The sequence below is a fragment of the Phoca vitulina genome, unplaced genomic scaffold, assembly GCF_004348235.1.
Source record: "Phoca vitulina isolate PV1807 unplaced genomic scaffold, GSC_HSeal_1.0 scaffold20, whole genome shotgun sequence".
Lineage (NCBI taxonomy): Eukaryota > Metazoa > Chordata > Mammalia > Carnivora > Phocidae > Phoca > Phoca vitulina.
The window spans coordinates 9460952-9482429 of record NW_022589723.1 but is presented as its reverse complement, the minus strand read 5'-3'; the positions used below and the strand labels follow the sequence as shown (position 1 = coordinate 9482429).

Here is a 21478-nt window from a genome sequence, read left to right as displayed (position 1 = left end):
TTCTCATCTAGAGTAGCTTTACCTACTAGGTCTTGTAGCCAACCCTTTGATCATTTTCCTGGCTGAACTGCAACATCCCCCAGCTGCCTACATTATGGGTGTTGGGGTGGGAATCTGGGGTCTGTCCCCTTCTCTGGGTTTTCTGCTTTTCTTCCACTGCCCCCGGCACAGTGGACATAGGGCAAGGATGTTACGCCAGGAATGAAGCAAATGATTGTGCAGTTACTAGGAAGAAAGGGTTTTGTTGTGAGTTGATTTCTGCCTCCCCCAATACCTTATACACACAAGAATCCTAACACAGGAGACTATTACCTTATGGTAACATTACATAACCATAGATTGATCATTACATCCATCCACACCATTAAAAAAACCTATATTTATCAAGCACTGACAATGCCCAAGCCCTTAGGTTCCTAAGCACTTCCCATTGCCCCATATACTCAAACCAAGAGAGCAGGTAGTATTTTTATCCCCAATATACAGATGAACAGACAGGTTCTGACAGGTAACGTGACAGGTGGCAGAGTGAGGATTGGCATCTAGGCAGGCCAATTCCATTGCTTTAGTGCCTAAACCCTGGGCTTTCCTGCACTTGCAACTCTGACTTCAGCTGGACCTTCCACCCTCACCACAGATTTAACTTGCCTGAAGCAAAAAACTCTTTCAAGTGGTGAGCAACCACCTTAAGACACTAACCAGCACACTTGACATAGATGATTGCTAATGCTCACAACTCTGAGAATAGTTTCCACTTTGCAGAGAAGTTCCCTAGCTCCGTCCAAGTCACAGAGTAAAGAGTGGGAGGCAAGGCTGGATAGGGGGGAGTATGTGGGCTTTAGACTCAGACTCCTGGGTTTAATTATCATCTGCCACTTACTCTCTGTGTGGCCTTTGGCAAGTTATTTAGCCCCTCTGTGCCTTGGTTTCCTTGCGTACAATGTGGGGCCTCATAGGTTATTATGAGGCTTAAATGAGTTCATACAGATTAAACTTTGATACGAGGAGTGCCCAATAAATGATACCCGTAAAAAGTAACAGAGCCAGAATTTTATTCCAAGTCTCTCTGACATCAAAAACTACACTTTTCCCACTACCTTATGCTGCTTCCTACATTTTGAAAAGAAAAACTACACATGAGAGGAAAAAAGGCTAAGACAGTGCACCCAAGTGGTGAAAGTGATGGCATTTGAATGGTGGGAATATGGGGTAACATTGTCTTCTTTCTAGTTTTTAAGTGGTTTTTCAAGTTCCCTTTAGTGAGCATGGAATGCTTCCATAATGAAGACAGAATTATATCATGACAACCTCCACATTCATCACATTTAGCCCCAAATCATTCCTCTCACCACATTCTCACCTGGTCTCACTGCCCCTGCCACTTTGGAGTTACCTGTGGCTCCTGCCTTTCCTTGGGCCTTCCCTGCAAACAACCAGCCAGCTCCTGGGTCCTGACAGTCTTCCCTGGTAATGGTTCCTGATCAGACTTTCCCTGATTTGTTCAGGGACACAGAGATAGTGTGTGGCAGAGGTCACCTCCAGACTTCAGGCCTCTTGACTGCCAATCTTGGGCCCTTTACATGATTCTGCCCTGCCTTCCTGCAAAGCATTTCCAGATGATACAGTTTTCTAATTGCTTATCGCAGGCCCAAGAGGAGCTGTCTGGGTGAGTTAACTCTTTTGTTAGACCATGTGGCTCACCCTCCCTCTGTGAGCTTGGGCAAGAGTAGGCCTGGGTTTATGCTACAGCCTTCATTCTCATTTGCCATATCACCAGTACCAACTATTGCTCTTAGGATTGGGTGCTTTGGTGAAAATATTCAGTCCTTAACACCACTGCTAGAAAAGGAACACTGAGTGCCTTGTCTCAGATGGTGATCTGGTGGTTTCTATAAGTCGATGTGGTGGGTTGTCTACAAAGATGGCCAAGACCATACCTCACCTTCCTGTGTGTGCACCCTGCTACTCCCACCAAGAGGTGGCATCTATCTTCCCTTCCCTTTGAATCTGTAACTTGCTACAACCAACAGAATTTGCAGAAGTGGTGCCCTGTGCCTTCTAGGCCCTAACCATATGGCTTGCATTTTTCCCTCTTAGAGCCAGCTGTGATCTAAAGAAGCTTGACTCCCCTGCAGGAGAGAAAGGCCACCTGAAGAGAGCAAGCCCCTGGAGGATGGGAGACTTGAAGGGGGAGAGAGGAGTGCAGCTCTCTCCCAGCCACCCCAGCTGAGTAGCCATGTGAAGCCATCTTCTATCCTTAGCGCCAGTTGAGCTGGCTGGCAGAGACCAGCTGCACCTGCCAAGCCCCGCCCAAGATGCAGAATGGTGAATGAATTAAATGGCTATGTTTGTTTTATACCTTTACATTTTTGGGTGGTTTGCTATGTGGCAATAATAACTGAAATAGAGGGATAATCTATTTACAGACTAAATTTTAGTTTTAATTATTTAATAATCATAAACAATACATTTTATAAATAAATTTCAGGTTTTTAAAAAAGATTTTATTTATTTATTTGAGAGAGAGAGCGTGCACAAGCAGGGGCAGAGGGAGAGGGAGAAGCAGACTCCCCGCTGAGCAGGGTGCCCATGTGGGGCTCCATCCCAGGACCCTGAGATCATGATCTGAGCTGAAGGCAGCCACTTAACCGACTGAACCACCCAGGCACCCCTCAGTTTGTTTGTTTTTTTTAAGATTTATTTATTTATTTGAGAGAGACAGAGAGAGAGCACACCCGTGAGTGGGGGGAGGGGCCGAGGGAAAGAGAGACTCCTCAAGCCGACTCCCTGCTGAGCACAGAGCCTGATGTTCGGCTGGATCCCAGGACCCTGAGGTCATGACCTGAGCTGAAACCAGGAGTCGGACGCTTAACCGCCTGAGCCATTCAGGCGCCCCTAAATAAATTTCAGTTTTAATGATCTAAGTCAAAGCCCATGAATTTTCTTGATAATGGAGAACCAACAATTTTTCATAAGGAATTTTGGGGAAAATAATGTAATACTTTTCAAGGTGAGGCTGCTGTCATTGGTGTTTCTATTTTCCATTTTTAAATCTTTATTTAAAGGAGACAGGTTCTCTCGGATGATGCCTAAAAGGGGCATTTTTTTTTTTTAAGATTTTATTTATTTATTTGATAGAGAGAGAGACAGCAAGAGAGGGAACACAAGCAGGGGGAGTGGGAGAGGGAGAAGCAGGCTCCCCGCCGAGCAGGGAGCCCGATGCGGGACTTGATCCCAGAACACTGGGATCATGACCTGAGCCGAAGGCAGACGCTTAACGACTGAGCCACCCAGGCACCCCTAAAAGGGGCATTTTTAAAGAATTCTACTAGTGTCAGAAATGCTCACACAATATTCCAGTATGGTAGGTGGCCTCTAAATGGCCAGCAGTGGTCCAGACCCGCTGATATTCATGCCTTTGTGTAATCCCCTCCCCTTGAGTGTGGCTGGTCCTAGAGACTGGCTTCTGGTAAGTAGAATACAGCAAAAGTCATGGGATGTCACTTCCTAGATTAGACTACAAAAAGACTGTGACTTCCACCTTGCTTGCCTACCATCCTCCTCTCAGTGCCCTGGCTCTAGCGCAAGCTAGCTGTCATGTGGTGACTAGTTCTCTAGAGAGGTCCTTGTGGCAAGGAACTGATGTCTCTGACCAACGGCCCTGGCCAGCACCTGACTTGCAGCCTTCTGAGAATCCCTGACCCAGGGGAGCCAGCTAAGCCACCTATTACAACAGTGACAGAGTAAGTACTTATTGTTGTAAGCTGCAAAATTTGGGGATAATTTGTTATGCAGCGATACATAACTAACATATTCATTAACTGAAAAAATTAGGATATCAAACTATAAACAGTTTATTTGGTACAACTTTTCAAGGAGCTAATATGACCATAAATATTAAACTCCCCTAAAATTTTACATATCCTTTGTCCTTGTCATTCCACCTCTAGAAATTTCTCTTAAGGGGAAAAAAAAATCATGGAATTCTAACAAAGGAATAGTTACAGGGATGTTCAAAACAGCACTATTTAGGGACGCCTGGGTGGCTCAGTTGGTTAAGCATCTGCCTTCGGCTCAGGTCATGATCCCAGGGTCCTGGAATCGAGTCCCACATCAGGCTCCCTTCTCAGCGGGAAGCCTGCTTCTTCCTCTGTCTGCTGCTCCCCCTGCTGTGCGCTCTCTCTGAAAAATAAATAAAATCTTTAAAAAAAAAAAAACAGCACTATTTATAAGGCAAAAAATTGGTAGCAGTCCATTTATCTAATAATAAGGGATTGAGTAACTATATCATAGAATTGCTGCTAATAGAACAGGTTGGAATCCATTAGTGAATCTTAAAAACAAAGTGACTTGCTGTCAGCATTTGAAAAAATAAAATGAAATCGATTTGAAAATATCAGAGGAAAGGTAAGTTTTGCTTCATAAGAAATTTTTGTTTCATATTTGTATATGTATGCATTGTGATATTAAATGAATTCCTTACTCTGAGTCATGGTCCAAATTTTTAAAAAACTCTGCAGTGTTAAAAATAGATATGTATGGGAGGCACCTGGATGGCTCAGTCCCTTAAGCATAGGACTCTTGATTTTGGCTCAGGTCATGATCTTATCGTGGTGGGATCGAGCCCCACATCAGGCTCCATGCTTAGTGGGGAGTCTGCTTGAGATTCTCTCCCTCTCCCTCTGGCGTCTACTGCTTACATAAGCGCACGCATTCTCTCTCTCAAATAAATAAATCTTTTTTTTTTTTTTAAGATTTTATTTATTTATTTGACAGAGAGAGAGACAGTGAGAGAGGGAACACAAGCAGAGGAGGAGTGGGAGAGGGAGAAGCAGGCTTCCCATCGAGCAGGGAGCCCGATGTAGGGCTCGATCCCAGGACCCTGGGATCATGACCTGAGCCGAAGGCAGACGCTTAACGACTGAGCCATCCAGGCGCCCCTCAAATAAATAAATCTTAAAAAAAAAAAAGATATGTACAAAACTACTTACTGGTACTAAAAGTATTCATTTAAAAAAAATTTTTTTTTAAATTTATTTGACAGAGAGAAAGAGAAGTAGCAGAGGGAGTGGGCGAAGCAGACTCCCTGCTGAGCAGGGAGTCGGATGTGGGACTCCATCCCAGGATCCCAGGATCATGACCCAAGCTGAAGGCAGACGCTTAACCAACTGAGCCTCCCAGGCGCCCCTACAAAAAGTATTCAAAAGATATTAAATTATAAAACAGCATGCATATGTTACAAAATGATCTAATTTCATGAAAATCCAAAACAAGCAAAGCTCTATGAAAAATGGAAAATAAATACACCAAACAGATCATTTATACTTTTCTTTTATCTATATTTTAAAATTTTCTACAACAAACATGTCTTCTTTCAACTTATTTCTTGAATAATAATAATAGTTTTTAAAGTTTCCCAAATAATTATATATTGTATATTAGCATCTTCTCAATTATGTTATATATGCATAGAAAAAAGACTAGAGGGCACCTGGGAGAGAGAGAGAGAGAGCACAAGCAGGGGAAGCAGCAGGCAGACGGAGAGAGAGAAGCAGACTCCCCGCTGAGCAGGGAGAACGACACGGGGCTCAATCCCAGAACCCTGGAATCATGACCTGAGCCGAAGGCCGCTGCATAACTGACTGAGCCACCCAGGAGCCCCGAAGAAGAGGCATTTAAGAACAGCCTAGTTCTGATGGTGTCTGCCTGTGGCCTATTTTATCCCACCACTGGACCTAGGGCAGGCCAGGGGAGCAGGGCAGACACCCTAGCCTCTGCCCAGGCCGGCACCCTCTTTGTCTGCCCACCCTGATGTGGCCCTGCGGTCTTGGTGCTTTTTTCTTTCCATGTTATCTTGGGGCATGATTCCCTTATCTTGGGCAAACTGATTGATGAATGGTGACACGCGTAGGCCAGTGAGACGTGTGTGAATACAGAAATGGAAGAATGTTAATAAAGAGCCTTACACATACATGATGGGCATAACTCATTTGTGTGCCATTGAGCTTCATGGGGGCCATTCTGCATGCTCTTGCAAAATCTCCCCAACCTCCAGTTTAGAGATGAGGAAACAGGCTCACAAAGTCTCCATGCGTGAACCTGTCTGTGTCCCTGTGTGGGCGTCTATGAAGTTTGCCTATGTTGTATCCCCAGTCCATCACCAAGTCCTATTAAATAGTACCCCTAAGTAGCTCTCCACTGTCCTCTTCTCACTACTGACAATTCTACCTCCCCCAGTCAAGCCCTACAGCAGTGGTCTCCTAACTGATCTCCTTCAGACTTTCTGTATCCTCCAATTCTCTATTTAACAGGCAGGGTGATCTTTTGAAAATTTAAATCTGAATATATCGGCCTATCCCACCACTGTTCCTTAAGATTTTGCTGTGACTCCCAATGTGCTTAGGATAGAGACAAAATTCCTTAATGTGGATCACAGGGCCCTGTGTAGATACCTCTACCCCTTCTGCCTCATGACTGTGTTTCCCCTCCCTCCTCTCTCTGTTCTAGCCCCATTGACATTTTAGTCCTTGTATTCAACATCTCCCTCCTGCCACAGGGCCTTTGCATTTGCTCTGACTTCTGCCAGATCCACTCCTGCTGGTCCCTGTGCCTAGTTTACTCCTATTCATCCTTCAGAACTCAGTTCAAACTGTTACCACTTGCTAGGTCACATCCTCGGTAGACAATCTTATAGCATGTTTTGCCTTTATTTTTTTTCTGGATCACTAAATACAGTTGCAGCTTTACATTTATTTGATTAGTGATTAACATTTTTTTTTTTTTTTAATTTTTTTAGAGAGAGAGAGCATGAGCAGGGAGAGAGGCAGAGGGAGAGGGAGAAGCAGGCTCCCCGCTGAGCCAGGAGCCCGATGCAGGGCTCGATCCCAGGACCCTGGGATCATGACCTGAGCTGAAGGCAGACGCTTAACCATCTGAGCCACCCAGGTGCCCCAACATTTGTTTATTTTTATACTCGACTATAAGTTCCATGAAGACGGGGACAATTTCTTTTGGATCACCAATCCCCAGGACTGAGCATAATGTTTGGCCTAGTAGAGGAGCTTATAAAATCTTTGTTATTAAGTGAATGCGTTAATGAATGAATAAAACCCATTGAGTCTTCTGATCTGGTTTCTTTTCCTGGAAGGGCTCCCAAACTCCTCACAAGACAGGAAACAGAAGATGGAGAGAACGATCATAATGATGTCTGCCCATCCCAGAGTGTAACAGGTCATCAGAGTAACAGCTGAGTCTATGGGCTGCATTTTAGAGGCCTCCTGCTGCTCATTTCTACCCTCTTCCAAAGAGGTCCAGGAAGGAAACCACTGCAGAGAAATCCCTCAGCAAGCCTTTGGCAGACAGAGTCTCACCAGGAAGGCGGAGAGTGAGGAGGCAAAGAAAGAAAGGGAATGGATGGCTCCATGTTTCGGACATCATGTTTACATATATCAACTCATTTAATCCTCCCCCAAAGCCCTATGTTGCAGATGAGAAAATGGCCTCAAAGAGGTTGTGAATGTGACGGTTATAAAACCAATGCAGGGCAAAAAGCTGAGTTTGAACTCAGAACTCTCAGTCTTCCTCCAAAGTCTGGGCTTTTCCAGGCTACTTTCCTGGTGTGCAGCCCTCAACCACCTCCCCCACTCTGTCAACTTAGAGCCCCAAAGTTTTTCATCATTAAAGACTCATCTATTGGAGGCGGCTGCGTGGCTCAGTCAGTTAAGCGTCTGACTCTTGATTTCGGCTCAGGTCATGACCTCACAGTGTGTGCCCTCTCTCTCAAATAAATAAATCAATCTTGAAAAAGACTCATCTGGGGGTGCCTGGGTGGCTCAGTTGTTAAGTGTCTGCCTTCGGCTCAGGTCATGATCTCAGGGTCCTGGGATCAAGCCCCCCATGGGTCTCCCTGCTCAGCGGGAAGACCGCTTCACCCTCTCACACTCCCTCTGCTTGTGTTCCCTCTCTCGCTGTGTCTCTCTCTGTCAAGTAAATAAATAAAATCTTAAAAAAAAAAAAAGACTCATCTGTTGGCTATTATCTAAAGCTCTCTTTCAGGAGTCAGTATATGATGGTTTTAGTCGATACATTGGAACCAGAAACTCAATATTTTATTTTTAAAGATTTTATTTATTTATTTGAGAGAGCGAGAAATAGAGAGCACAAGCAGAGGGGAGAGGGAGAAGCAGGCTCCCCACTGAGCTGGGAGCCCGACGTGGGGCTCATTCCCAGGACCCCAGAACCATGACCTGAGCTGAAGGCAGACACTTAACCGACTGAGCCACCCAGGTGCCCTGAAACTCAACATTTTATTATTTATTTTATTTTATTTTAATTTTTTAAAGATTTTATTTATTTATTTGATAGAGAGAGAGACAGCGAGAGAGGGAACACAAGCAGGGGGAGTGGGAGAGGGAGAAGCAGGCTTCCCGCAGAGCAGGGAGCCTGATGCGGGGCTGGATCCCAGGACCCTGGGATCATGACCTGAGCCGAAGGCAGACGCTTAACGACTGAGCCACCCAGGCGCCCCGAAACTCAACATTTTAAAAGCAACTACTGCAAGACCTAAAGAGAAATTTATAAACAAAAATTGGAATGTAGAAAGTAAAAGGGGATGACAAAGTTTCCCATTCTTCATATTGAAGAGACCAGAGATACTGTCTAGAATGGACAAATATATGATATTACACAAAGGGATAAATGGTGCTTACAGGAGAATTAAAAACAGAAGCTGTTGGTGCGGTTGCTTCTGGAGAGTGGAGCTGGGGAGAGAAACTTTCATTTTTCATTTGTTTGTCCTTCTGAGCTGTTCATATTTTTAAAAAAATACAGTGTTCTGTAACTTTTCTAAAAAGTTTAGAAATTTTTGTTACAGGGTGCCTGGGTGGTGTAGTCAGTTGAGCGTTTGACTGTTGATTTCATCTTGAGTGATGATGTCAGGGTCATGGAATCGAGCCCCGAGTCGGGCTCCACGCTCAGCAGGGAGTCTGCTTGGGCTTCTCTCTCCCTTTCCCTCTGCCCCTCCTGCTTTCTCTCTCTCTCTCAAAATAAATAAATAAATCTTTTAAAAAAAGGACATTTCCAGGGGCGCCTGGGTGGCTCAGATGGTTAAGCGTCTGCCTTCGGCTCAGGTCATGATCCCAGGGTCCTGGGATCGAGCCCCGCATCTGGCTCCCTGCTCAGTGGGGAGCCTGCTTCTCCCTCTCCCACTCCCCCTGCTTGTGTTCCCTCTGTGTCTCTCTCTGTCAAATAAATAAATAAAATCTTAAAAAAATAAAAAAAAAAATTAAAAAAGGACATTTCTGTTACAAAAGAGTAAACAAAGAAACATGCTTCCTTTAGAATGCAAGTACTGTATGTTTAGAACTATTAGTCTTGTCACCTGGGTAAAAGTTAGGTCTGTGGGTTTCCTCTGTGTCAGGAGGGAGCTGAGTCGGGGGAGGGTCATGTGATGATAAACATGGCTTCCCAAGCAGTTGCCTCTGGGGACCGGGCACGGGAGATGAGCTTGATGAATTTACCTTTGCAAGCACAGGGCCAGGCTGACAGAGGAGCACCTCTTCCCTCACATATGCATAAGGCAGCTCACATTCAGACACACCCAGACCCAAGAGGGTACTGACCCGATGAGGGCCAGAGATAACCATTCCTCTATCCTTGGTGAGACTCTGCCCCCGCCAGTGCCCCGCTCTGAGCAGGAGCTCCTACCTGCTTGGGACTCTGCTCCTGCAGGATCCATCTGATTCCAGTTCCTCAGGGCCCAGGTGGATCTAGTCCCAGGAAGATGGGATGCCGAGGGCTCTCAGGTGAGGGTGACTCCAGTCCTGTTCCACAACTGGCCATAGAGCACCGATCAGAGCCCTGCACCCCTCAGGACCTGAGCGTCCCTTCTTCCTCCCAAGGCATGGCACGATCTTAACCTTTGCTTATCTGAAGTTTATATCACTTTGAGCTCCAGCAGCTGCAAAAACAGGGCTGGGGCACGGCTCGGGAGTGCCACTCACTGGCAGGAAGGAGCCTAGAGATTGGCATTCCCAGTACCAGAGAAAGTCCTGTTGATCTTTGACCCTCCACCCCTCCCGGAGCCTTGGCCCTGCCCCTCTCCCCCTTCCTTTCTTCCCTGCTGGCCTCTCCCTCTGTTTGGCTCCTCACTTCCCTGGCGCCCTTTCTCTGACTGGCAGTTTTCCCCAGGTCCTTGCTCACACCAAGCCTTCCATGCTGTCTTCAAGCCCTACTTCCTGCACGTCTCCCAACCCTGACAGGGAGAACCCAAGTAAGAAGGTCCACTGGACTTCTGGGAGGAGGAGGACGTCATCCACAGACTCAGAGTCAAAGCCCCACTCCGACCCCTCCAAAGTAGCCAGGTCCCGGAGACCCAGCCGGCTGACGGTGAAGTACGACCGGGGGCAGCTGCAGCGCTGGCTGGACATGGAGCAGTGGGTGGATGCGCAGGTTCAGGAGCTCTTCCAGGTGAGTGACACGAGGCAGCGAGGGAGGCCGCGGGGTGCCGGGGAGAGTGCCTGCCCGAGACCTCAGGAGGAGCTGGGGGGCCAGTGTGAGATGCTCCCACGGAGGGAAGGCTTCTCCCAACAGGTGAAGATAGATTTGCAGTCCCGAAATCCACCTCCCTCTGGTCTGGTCTGTCTGGGCTCTGCCTCTAAAGCTCTTCAAAATCTATGCCAGGTGTTTTAACTTAGTTTCCTAATCTATAGAATGAGCCTATCAGTGCCTGTCATATCTCCTTTGTGGGACTTTTTGAAGCTCAAGTGAGATAGAAGAGCTACTTTTATGTATTTGTCTTGCTCTCAGCCTCAGCACGCCTGCGTGCCAAGAGCTACATCGTCCAGTACTATAGCCACCAGCCGTGTGTGGCGATTGCCCTTCAAATTAATAAAAATTAAATAAGATGCAACGTTCAGTCCCTCATTCACACTGGCCACATTTCAAGTGCGCCGTAGTCCCATGTGGCTATTGGCTGCCATCTTGTCAGCACAGATGGAGAAACATTTGTATCCTCTCAGAGTGGACAGCACTGAGCTAGAACAAGTCCTTGGCCCTGGCTCTGACTGACTCCCCTTAATTCCCCCTGAGAAAAGGACAGGTCTCTGCCCCTTGTCACGAGACGTGTCACTTTCTTCCTCAGATAACTGAAAATCGGGGTCCTAGAGCAGTAACAACCGCTGTTTCAACAAGGAGAGTAACATTCTGAACCCTTACCTCTGTGTTCGGCACAGTGCCTCGCGCTGGACACGCATTACCCACTCGGCCCTCCCCACCGCTCCCTTAGGTAGCTATGTTTTACTGTGGAGGAAATGGAAGCTCAGAGATGTTGAGTGACGAATGAGCCCAAGGTCACACGACTAGGAAACCAGGAGACCAGGCGCTGCAGCTGGGGCTCTGTGCCCGGGCACTTAGGCGAGCAGCTTAGTGGTTCTCCACCCATGAAGTACTTCAGAAAAAAACCTGATGACCTGACTGCACCCCAGTTTGACTAAATCTATTAGGGTGGGGCCCAGTCACTTGTCTTTTTTTATAAGCTCCACAGTTAATTCTAGCATGTGGCTGGCTGAGAACCACTGCACCAAGCCAGAGCCCAGGAGTCCTCGTCTACATACCATGGTCCTTCTTTCTCCTCCTTCTTGACTCTGTGCCTGTCTTTTCTTTTTGGGGCAGCAAGGGGCTTGTCATTCTTCCAGGTAAGGGCTATGCTGCGGTTGGGGTGGAGGAGAATGATGCCTGTGCCCAGTCTGTCTTGTGAAGCTCACTGGGTCCTGTGTTAGTGTGGTCCAGGTGTCAACCATGTCCCCTGCAGCATCCTGGGCTCCCTCGTGCAGGGGAGGGAGATGCTCTGGAGCTGGGAGCGGGAGAGGCACATTTTCTTGGCCTGCTTCTGCTCAGCCTCCACTGCCCTTCTATCCTGCCAGCACTCTCCCTCTCTGGATCAGTTTCAGTTTCAGATTGTTGTGCACTTGCATAAAAAGTCTCATATTTCAGACACCTCAGAGCAAATTTGTCCAGGCATCAGAGAAAGACACTAGACAAAGAACCTGGTTGTGGAAGATCAACACAGTGGGGAGGGGGAGGGCTGTACAATAATGAGCTCATAACATTGGAAAACAGGATATGTGGGAGGACCACTCCCAGGCAATGACCGAAATAAAATACCTGGCCTGCGGTTGCCATGGCAATTGTCCAAAGGTGCTAGGTGGCAGTTCCTCTCCCAATCCCTGCTCTTTTCAGCAGGAAGCAGCCAAGTGGCTGGGGAAGCCCCAGGTGGCTGGTCATCTTGGGAGAGATTGAGGCAACAGTGTCTCCAGGTTTACCCTGCCCCAGTTCTACCTTCATAGAGCCTGTCTCCATACAGCAGGCTCTCCCCAACATACCCACCTTGGATAGCCCTACGGGCAATGGTTCTAGGGATGTATCACTGCTTGTTCAGTTTGGTTTAATGGGATCCAACCTTACTTTGATGGAGGGCCCCCCTTCTTCTCACTGGGTATAAAATCTGCTTTGGGGTCTTCAGAGGAACCAAGTCTGGGTTCAACAAAACAAACAGACTTGGGGCCCTAGTGCTCCTATTGTCCAGAGGTGGGGTGTGGATTTGGCTTCTAAGCAAGGATATAAACACTCACGAGTTTCTCCTATTTTAAGGAGACTCTTGCTCAACAATGCGCCCCCCTGCAGTTCCCACCCCTGATTTCATTTCTCCTTTACGACAAGACTTCTTAAAGGATTTGTCCACACTCACATCCTTTACTTACCTTTCCCCTTCCTGTCACTATTCAAACCGCTGAGACCTGGCTTCTTTTTATTTATTTATTTATTTATTTATTTATTTATTTTAAATTTTATTTTATTATGTTAATCACCATACATTACATCATTAGTTTTTGATGTAGTGTTCCATGATTCATTGATTGCGTATAACACCCAGTGCTCCATTCAATACGTGCCCTCTTTAATACCCATCACCAGGCTAACCCATCCCCCCACACCCCTCCCCTCTGAAACCCTCAGTTTGTTTCTCAGAGTCCGTAGTCTCTCATGAGACCTGGCTTCTGTTCCCACCATTCTACTGAGAGCTCTCGCCAAGGTCACCAATCAATGTCTTGGGGCCAAATCTAATGTACACATCAGCACAGGATGCTGTTGACCACCCCAGAGTTTTGAAAACATTCCTTTCCTATAGCTTCGATGACACTGTCTTTTTCAGCTGGCATTTTGATGCAACCCTTCTGATGTGGTGACATTTTAAGAAACAATCTATTAAACTTCCAACTTCAAAAAAAATAATGAATATGTGAAACAAACACTTGTTAGCTCCTCCCTGAGCCTTACTCCACTGCTGGTTCCCATGGCAGAGAGATCAGGAGGAAAGGGACTGAGGATGGAGTGAAGGTGAGAACAGAGTCAGATCAGGCAGCATCTGGCAGGAGACCCCTTCATGAAATACCGAGTCACATTTTTTTTTTTTTTTAAGATTTTATTTATTTATTTGACAGAGAGAGACACAGTGAGAGAGGGAACACAAGCAGGGGGAGTGGGAGAGGGAGAAGCAGGCTTCCCGCAGAGCAGGGAGCCTGATGCGGGGCTCGATCCCAGGACCCTGGGATCATGACCTGAGCCGAAGGCAGACGCTTAACCGACTGAGCCACCCAGGCGCCCCCGAGTCACAATTTTACCACACTTGTTCAGCTCAGCAGGAGTTGTTTGACATATCCACTCATTTTCTGAGAATTCAAAAAATACTTGAGGGAAGGAGTATTTGGATTATGATATCAGCCCATATTCTCAACTCCAGACTGTATCCACAATCTGACTCTCAGTAATATACTACCGTATATTCAAAATGAGTGTGGATAAAATCATAAGTGATGTGAAAAGTTTTTTTGGGGGGCCAGACTTGTACTTTTTTAGAGGTAGAATTGTAGTGATTAGAATGCAGCTTTACTACTCAGCCCCACCCTCCACCTTCTGGGATTCCAGCTGCACGTATGGGAGACCACTTGATACCACACCACAGGCCATTAAGGTTCTGTTCTCTTCTTCCTCCCCACGCCCCCCCCCCAAGGTTTTTTTCTTTCTGTGTTTCATTTTGGCTAGTTTCTGTCACTACATCTTCAGGTTCAACTGATCTTTTTTTGGCAATGTCCAAATATGCTGTTAACTCCATCCAGTAAATTTTTCATTTAAAATATTGTATCTTGGGGCGCCTGGGTGGCTCAGTCATTAGGCGTCTGCCTTCGGCTCAGGTCGTGATCCCAGGGTCCTGGGATCGAGCCCCGCATCAGGCTCTCTGCTCTGCAGGAAGCCTGCTTCTCCCTCTCCCACTCCCCCTGCTTGTGTTCCCTCTCTCAGTGTCTCTCTCTGTCAAATAAATAAATAAAATCTTTAAAAAAAATAAAATAAAAATAAAAAATAAAATATTGTATCTTGCAGGGCACCTGGCTGGCTCAGTCAGTAGAGCATGTGACTCTTAATCTCGGGGTTGTGAGTTCGAGCCCCACATTGTGTGTAGAGATTACTTAAAAATAAAATCTTTAAAAAATAATTGTATTTTTCATCTCTGGATGCTTCATTTGTTTTTTTCTCATATGTTTCATTTTTCTCATTACTGTGTTCGTGTTTTCCTCATCTGCTAATTCTACCATCTCTCTCATTTCTGGGTCTGCTTCTATTAACAGATTTTTCTCCTCTTTATAGGTCACATTTCCTGCTTCTGGTATGACGAGTGATTTTTGTTTGGATACTGGACGTTTTATGAGTTTTATATTACTGGGTAACTGGATATTTTTTTTTCTTCCTTTAAAGCATTGGGCCTTGTTTAATAGGCAGTTTATTTACTTGTGGCTCAGTTTGATCCTTCTGAAGCTTGTTTTTAAGTTACATTGGGTCTAGAGTAGCCTTTAATCTAGAGAATAATTTAACCCCCAGTACTGGATTCCTGCATGATCAGCGATGACTGTCCACTCTGGCTGGTTGGAACTTGATTTGCCTCCCAGTCCTGTGTGAGGTCTATTCATCTCTGGGCCTTCGGTGCCTCACACTACCTGGCCTTGTGAGGCTTTACCCTATGAATGTGCATCTTGTGTTCAGCAAAGACTCAAGAGAACCCTTATGCAGATTTCTGGAGGTTTCTTTCTTCAGAACTCCCTCCTCTTCACAACTGTGTCTAGCAACTTCCAGCCACCTCAACACTGAACTCTGATCTCTGTCACATCAATATAGCAAGACCACTGTGCTCTGCTTGGGGCCTCCCTCTCTGCTCTGTGGTCTGGAAATTGCCTCTAGGAAGAAATACAGCGCAATTACAGAGTTTGCCTTTTCAGTTTCTCTTTTCTCTTGGGGAGTCCTGAGCAACCTGTTGTCCAATGACTGAAAACACTGTTCATCTGTTTTTGTCTAGTTTTCTAGTTACTTACGTTGGGAGAATAAATACAGCCCCTGTTATTCCATCATTTCCAGAAATATAAATATCTGGTTAACTCTTACTCAGCCTTCAGGTCTCAGATTAGAAGTCACTTCCTCCAGGAAGCCTTCCAGAACCCCAAGCTTGGTAAGGTTTCCCCTTCCATGTGTTCTCAAAGTATCTCATCAGAGTGCTTATCACTCTGTATTATAACTGCCATTTCACTTGTCTGTATCCTTCAGGAGACTGTAAGCTTTTCAAGGGCAGAATTATATGTGTCTGTCTTGCTGTCTTGCCTTAGTACTTATCACAGTACTTGGGACATAGCATGCACTCAGTAAATACGCATTAAATGAATGAAGGCTGAACCAGATGAACTAGAAACTAAGGAAGCAAAAAGGAAAGTTGAGAGCTTAGGGTGAAAGAACTAACTTAGAACCCTAACACTGTTTATTTTAAAAAGGCATGGAAGGACCAAAACTGTTAACAGTGGTTGCCTGTAGGCAGTTGGAGGAATGAGAGGGCAGGGGAGGCTTCTTTTTCTTTATTCTTTCCTTTTTAAAAAACATCAACTTTATTGAGGTATAACTGACAGAATAAAATTTGAAGTGTACATTGGGATGCACTTTGCCATATGTAACCACTACCCCAGTCAAGATATGGAACATTTCCATCATCCAAAAAGTTCCCCCAAATAACTTTTCTTTTTTTAAGATTTTATTTATTTATTTGAGAGAGCATGTGAGAGAGATCACAAGCAGGGGGAGGGGCAGAGGAAGAAACAGACTCCCCGCTGAGCTGGAAGCCTGATGTGGGACTCGATCTCAGGACCCTGGGATCATGACCTGAGGAGAAGGCAGAACTGACTAAGCCACCCAGGCGCCCCTCCCCCAGATAACCTTTAAACAAATTATACCTTAGTTACTTGTATCTGTTTCTATTATGTCTCCTCCACTGCCTCTAACATGTGGACTCTTGGAGGACAGGATCTTTGTTTTGTTCACTGAAGTTCCCAAGTTCATGGTACCATGTTAGTAGCAGTCACCGAACACATATTTGTTTTGTTTTGTTTTTTTAAAGATTTTATTTATTTGACAGAGAGAGACACAGCGAGAGAGGGAACACAAGCAGGGGGAGTGGGAGAGGGAGAAGCAGGCTTCCCGCAGAGCAGGGAGGCCAATGCGGGCCTTGATCCCAGATCCCCGGGATCATGACCTGAGCCGAAGGCAGATGCCTAATGACTGAGCCACCCAGGCGCCCCTGAACACATATTTGTTGAGTAAAAAGATTTTAAAGGCTTAAATAATCAAAAGGAAAAGGTAAAATTATCAAACCTTTAGAAAATGTAAAGGTGAATATCAAATATTTATTCAAATCAGTATGAGAAGAACTTACTAAGCATTAAGAGAAGAAGGAGGGGAGTGGGGGAGGAGGAGGACGAGGAGGAGCAGCAAAATCCAAACGGGAAAAGACCATTAGTTACATTCAGCTATATAAACATATATTTCCCCAACTCCTTCCCCACACATAAATGGTATTTCCAGGGGCACCTGGGTGGCTCAGTCAGTTAAGCGTCAGACTCTTGATTTCGGCTCAGGTCATGATCTCAGGGTTGTCAGATTGAACCCCTCATCAGGCTCTGCACTCAGTGGGGAGTCTGCTTGAGATTCTCTCTCTCCTTCTCCCCCTGCTCCTCCCTCCACTTGTACTCTCTCTGTCTCTCTCAATAAGTAAATAAAGAAATAAATAAAATTTTTAAAAATCTTAAAAAAAATAAGTGGTATTTCCATCATATGTGGAATGAATGCTAGGGCTAATCTGAATTTAAAAAAAAGACTTCTTAAATCAGTAAGAAAAAACTAGACAACCCATAGAAAAATGAATAAGGCAGCACTTGTTGAAGTATATTCTGGTGACCCTTTCAGAGGGCTCATGGTTATTTTCATAATAATACTGAGATGTCATTTGCCTTTTTCACTATGTTGACATTTGCACTGATAATGCAAAAACAAGGGTGGCCCTTAGCGTGAATCCAGAAAGTGGCAATGGGGGCACCTGGCTAGTTCTGTTGGAGGAGCATGCGGCTCTTGATCTTGGGGTTGTGAGTTTGAGCCCCACGTTGGGTGTAGAGATTACTTAAATAAATAAACTATTTTTTTTTTTTTTAGATTTTTAAAAATTTATTTATTTGACAGAGAGAGACACAGTGAAAGAGGGAACACAAGCAGGGGGAGTGGGAGAGGGAGAAGGAGGCCTCCCGCGGAGCAGGGAGCCCGCTGTGGGGCTTGATCCCAGGACCCTGGGATCATGACCCGAGCCGAAGGCAGATGCTCAACCGACTGAGCCACCCAGGCGTCCCTAAGTAAATAAACTTTCAAACAAGAAGAAAAGTGGCACCCACCTGTACTAGTGTTACAGGAATTTTTTCCCTTACTGCCCGAGGTTCTTGGTTATGGCGCTTTGAAGAATGAAGATGAAGACCAAAGAGTGGTGGGTAGCAAGGCAAAGTTTATTGAGCAATAGTACAAAGCTCCCAAACAAGGAGGGGACCCGAGATGGTTGCCATCTTGACGTTCAAATCTAGGGGTTTTTGTAAGCTCTTTTGCAGAACTATCTTGAGCATCCGGAGTGTGGGTCCCCTGTGGATTGGCTGCTAAGGTGTGCCAATCAGGGCTTTGATCATGCTCCCATCTACCTGTCGGGTTAGGTCTTTTGGGCTGACATTTGGAGACTAACTGCCTCAACTTGTGATAGTGACAAATGTTTGTTTCAGTGTTTTGTTTCAGGATGTTTTGCAAAAGTCACTTCTGCAGAGGCTACTAGACAGGATGCTATTGTGGTCTTGTCTAAGCTGTAAAGCAGGATGCTGGTGCAGTTTTGTCTTAGCTGTCCCAGCTCCCTGTTTTCTTGTTCGGGACCCTGGCCCTGACTACTTAATTGTCCAACTAACTCCTAACACTAGGAGTTATGTTCTTCACCACTGTGCCACTTTCACTTAAGAAAGTCCTTGATGAAGCAGTAAATCTCTAAGTTTATTAAAACTTGGCCATTGAATTCACATCTTTTTTAATAGACTTAAGTTTTAGAGCCGTTTTAGGTTCACAGGGAGACTGAGCAGAAAGTACAGAGTTCCCATGTTCCCACTGCCCCCCACATATGCACAGCCTCCCCCACTAGCAACATCCCCCACTAGTGCAGTACATTGTTACAATCAGTGAACCTACACTGACACATCAAAGTCCATAGATTATGTTAGGGTTCACTTCTGGTGGTGTACATTCAAAGGTTTAGACAAATATGTAAGGACATGTATCTACTATGATAGTATTGTACAGAGTATTTTCTCTGTCCTAAAAATCCTCTGTGCTCCACCTATTCATCCCACTTCCCCCCTTAATCCCACTGATCTTTTTACTGTCTCCATAATTTTGCATTTTCCAGAATGTTGTATGGTAGGAATCATACAGTATGTATGACTGGCCAATTTCAGATTGGCTTCTTTCACTTATTCTGTGTTTACGGTTCATTTAGGTCTTTTCATGGCTTGACAGCTCATTTCTTTTAGTGCTGAATAATATTCCATTGTCTGGATGTGCCACAGTTGATTTATCCATTTACCTACTGAAGGACAGATTGGTTGCTTCCAAGTTTGGCAATTATGAGTAAAGCTGCTATAAACATCTTGATGTAGCTTTTTGTGCAGATATGTTTCCAACTCACTTGGGTAGATATTAAGGAGCTTGATCACTAGATCATATAGCAAGAGTGTGTTTAGTTTTGTAAGAAACTACCAAAATGCCTTCCAAAGTGGCTATACTATTTGGCATCCCCACCAGCAATGAATGAAGGTTCTTGTCATTCCATATCCTCACTAGCATTCGGATTTGGATTTTTTGCCAATTTGTAGGTATGTAGTGTATCTCATTGTTGTCTTAATTTGCAATTTCCTAATCACATATGATGTTGAACAATTCTTATGCGATTTGCCATCCACATATCTTCTTTGGTGAGGTATCTGTTCAGATCTATGGCCCATTTTTCAATTGGGTTGTTTCTTTCTTATTGTTGCATTTCAAGAATTATTTGTCTGTTTTGGACAATAGTCCTTTATCAGACACATCCTCTGCAAATATTTTCTCCCAGTCTGTGGATTGTCATCTCATTTTCTTGAGCTTCTTTCATTTTTAATTTTATAAACTCTGTATTGTTTCAATTATTTCACTGACTATAATAACTTTTAAAGATAGCTTTATTGAGATATGATTCACATGCCATACAATTCACCCACTTAAAGTGTACACTTCCAATAGTTTTAAGTATCTTCAGGGTTATACAACCACAATTGGATTTCGGGACATTTTATCACCCCAGAAAGAAACGCTGTACCAATTAGCAGTCACACCTCATTCCTTACCACCACCACTCCCAGCCCGAGGCAACCACTAATCTACTTTGTGTCTCTGTGGATTTACCTATTCTGGACATTTCATATAAATTGAATCATATAACATATGGACTTTTGTAACTGGCTTCTTTCACTAATATAATGTTTTTAAGGTTCAGCTATGTTGTAGTATGAATCAATGCTTTGTTCCTTTTATTGCTGAGTAATGTTATATGGCTACATTATTTTATTTATCCATTCATTGGTTGATGGAGATATGTGTTGTTTTCACCTTTTGGCTATTATGAATAATGCTGCTATGAACATTCATGTGCAGATGTTTGTGTGGACATGTCATTTCTCTTGGGAGTAGCCCTAGGAATGGGATTCCTGGGTCAGATGATAACTCTATATTTAACATTTCAAAGACCTGCCAAACTGTCTTCCAAAGCAGCTATACCATTTTATATCCTTACCAACAACGTGCATAACTTTGTTATGGCACTCTTTTTGGGGTGCCTGGGTGGCTCAGTCGTTAAGCGTCTGCCTTCGGCTCAGGTCATGATCCCAGGGTCCTGGGATCGAGCCCTGCATCGGGCTCCCTGCTCAGCGGGAAGCCTGCTTCTCCCTCTCCCACTCCCCCTGCTTGTGTTCCCTCTCTCGCTGTGTCTCTCTCTGTCAAATAAATGAGTAAAATCTTTAAAAAAAAAACAAACAGGCACTTTTTTTAAAGATTTTATTTATTTATTTATTTATTTATTTATTTATTTATTTGAGAGAGAGAGAGGGAGGGAGAAGCAGACTCCCCGCCAAGCAGAGTGCCCAATGTGGCACTCAATCCCAGGACCCTGAGACCATAACCTGAGCTGAAGGCAGATGCTTAACTGACTGAGCCACCCAGCTGCCCAAACAGGCACTCTTTTTAAAGAACCCTAGCCCTGTTTCAGATAGAAAATAGGTCCTCAGTAAGTGTTGAATATAAGAATGAACAGGTGGTTTGAGGAAGGTGAGGAGACGGACTGAACGTGGGAAGCAGAGTAGGAGATGGGGGAGCCCCTGACAGTGACTTTCACTCCAGCACCAGCTGGCCAGGCCCCTCTGAGCCCTATGTGATTCCCAAACAGGATCAACCAACTCCTTCTGAGCCTGAGATTGACCTGGAGGTTCTTATGGAACTATCCACAGAGGAACAGAAGACTCATTTGGAGGTAGAATGTGGGGCTGGGCTTAGAGCGGGAAGAACCCAGGAACCCAGGTTTTGCCTTCTTAAGGGGCATGGGGAGAACCAATTCAGAGGGGAGGATTCCTGGGAGGGCTGAGTGGAGGCTTGTGGGAAAGTGCTGTGGCTTGGGGACCCATTCTTTGCTCTCTTTCACCCAGGCTATTCTCCGAAACTGCCCCCGTCCCACAGAGGTAAGGGATGCTCTGCAGGTCTGGGGGTAAGAGGGGCCCAGAGGGGAGGCAGCTAATGAAGAGTGTTTGAGAGGAAGGCTTGGCCCTCCATCCTTCTCCCCTTCCCCAGCTCTGGAGACATGGGGTCGGGGAGATTAGGGAGGGCAGTGTGGTGGGTGGGTGTGACCCCATGCTTTGATCTCACCCGTTTCTCTCTCAGCCTTTTATCTCTGAGCTGCTCAGTCAACTCAAGAAACTCCGGAGACTCAGTCGGCCTCAGAAATAAGCCTTGTGAG

The 21478-nt window shown here is 45.3% G+C and overlaps 1 protein-coding gene across 1 annotated transcript; it reads left to right on the top strand.

Moving 5' to 3' along the window:
* The first annotated feature begins 10212 nt into the window (after positions 1-10212).
* PPP1R14D (protein phosphatase 1 regulatory inhibitor subunit 14D) lies at positions 10213-21468 on the top strand. The gene is made up of 4 exons (XM_032417133.1): positions 10213-10467; positions 20915-20998; positions 21171-21203; positions 21403-21468. The coding sequence occupies exons 1-4, from the start codon at positions 10213-10215 to the stop codon at positions 21466-21468; spliced, it is 438 nt and encodes a 145-aa protein (XP_032273024.1).
* The last annotated feature ends 10 nt before the right edge of the window (positions 21469-21478 follow it).

Excerpts from the sequence above, each read along its gene's own strand:
- PPP1R14D (XM_032417133.1), top strand. The coding sequence starts at position 10,213 with ATGCTGTCTTCAAGCCCTACTTCCTGCACGTCTCCCAACCCTGACAGG. Across the intron at positions 10,468-20,914 it reads AGGTTCAGGAGCTCTTCCAG|GATCAACCAACTCCTTCTGA; the intron begins GTGAGTGACACG and ends ATTCCCAAACAG. Across the intron at positions 21,204-21,402 it reads ACTGCCCCCGTCCCACAGAG|CCTTTTATCTCTGAGCTGCT; the intron begins GTAAGGGATGCT and ends TTTCTCTCTCAG.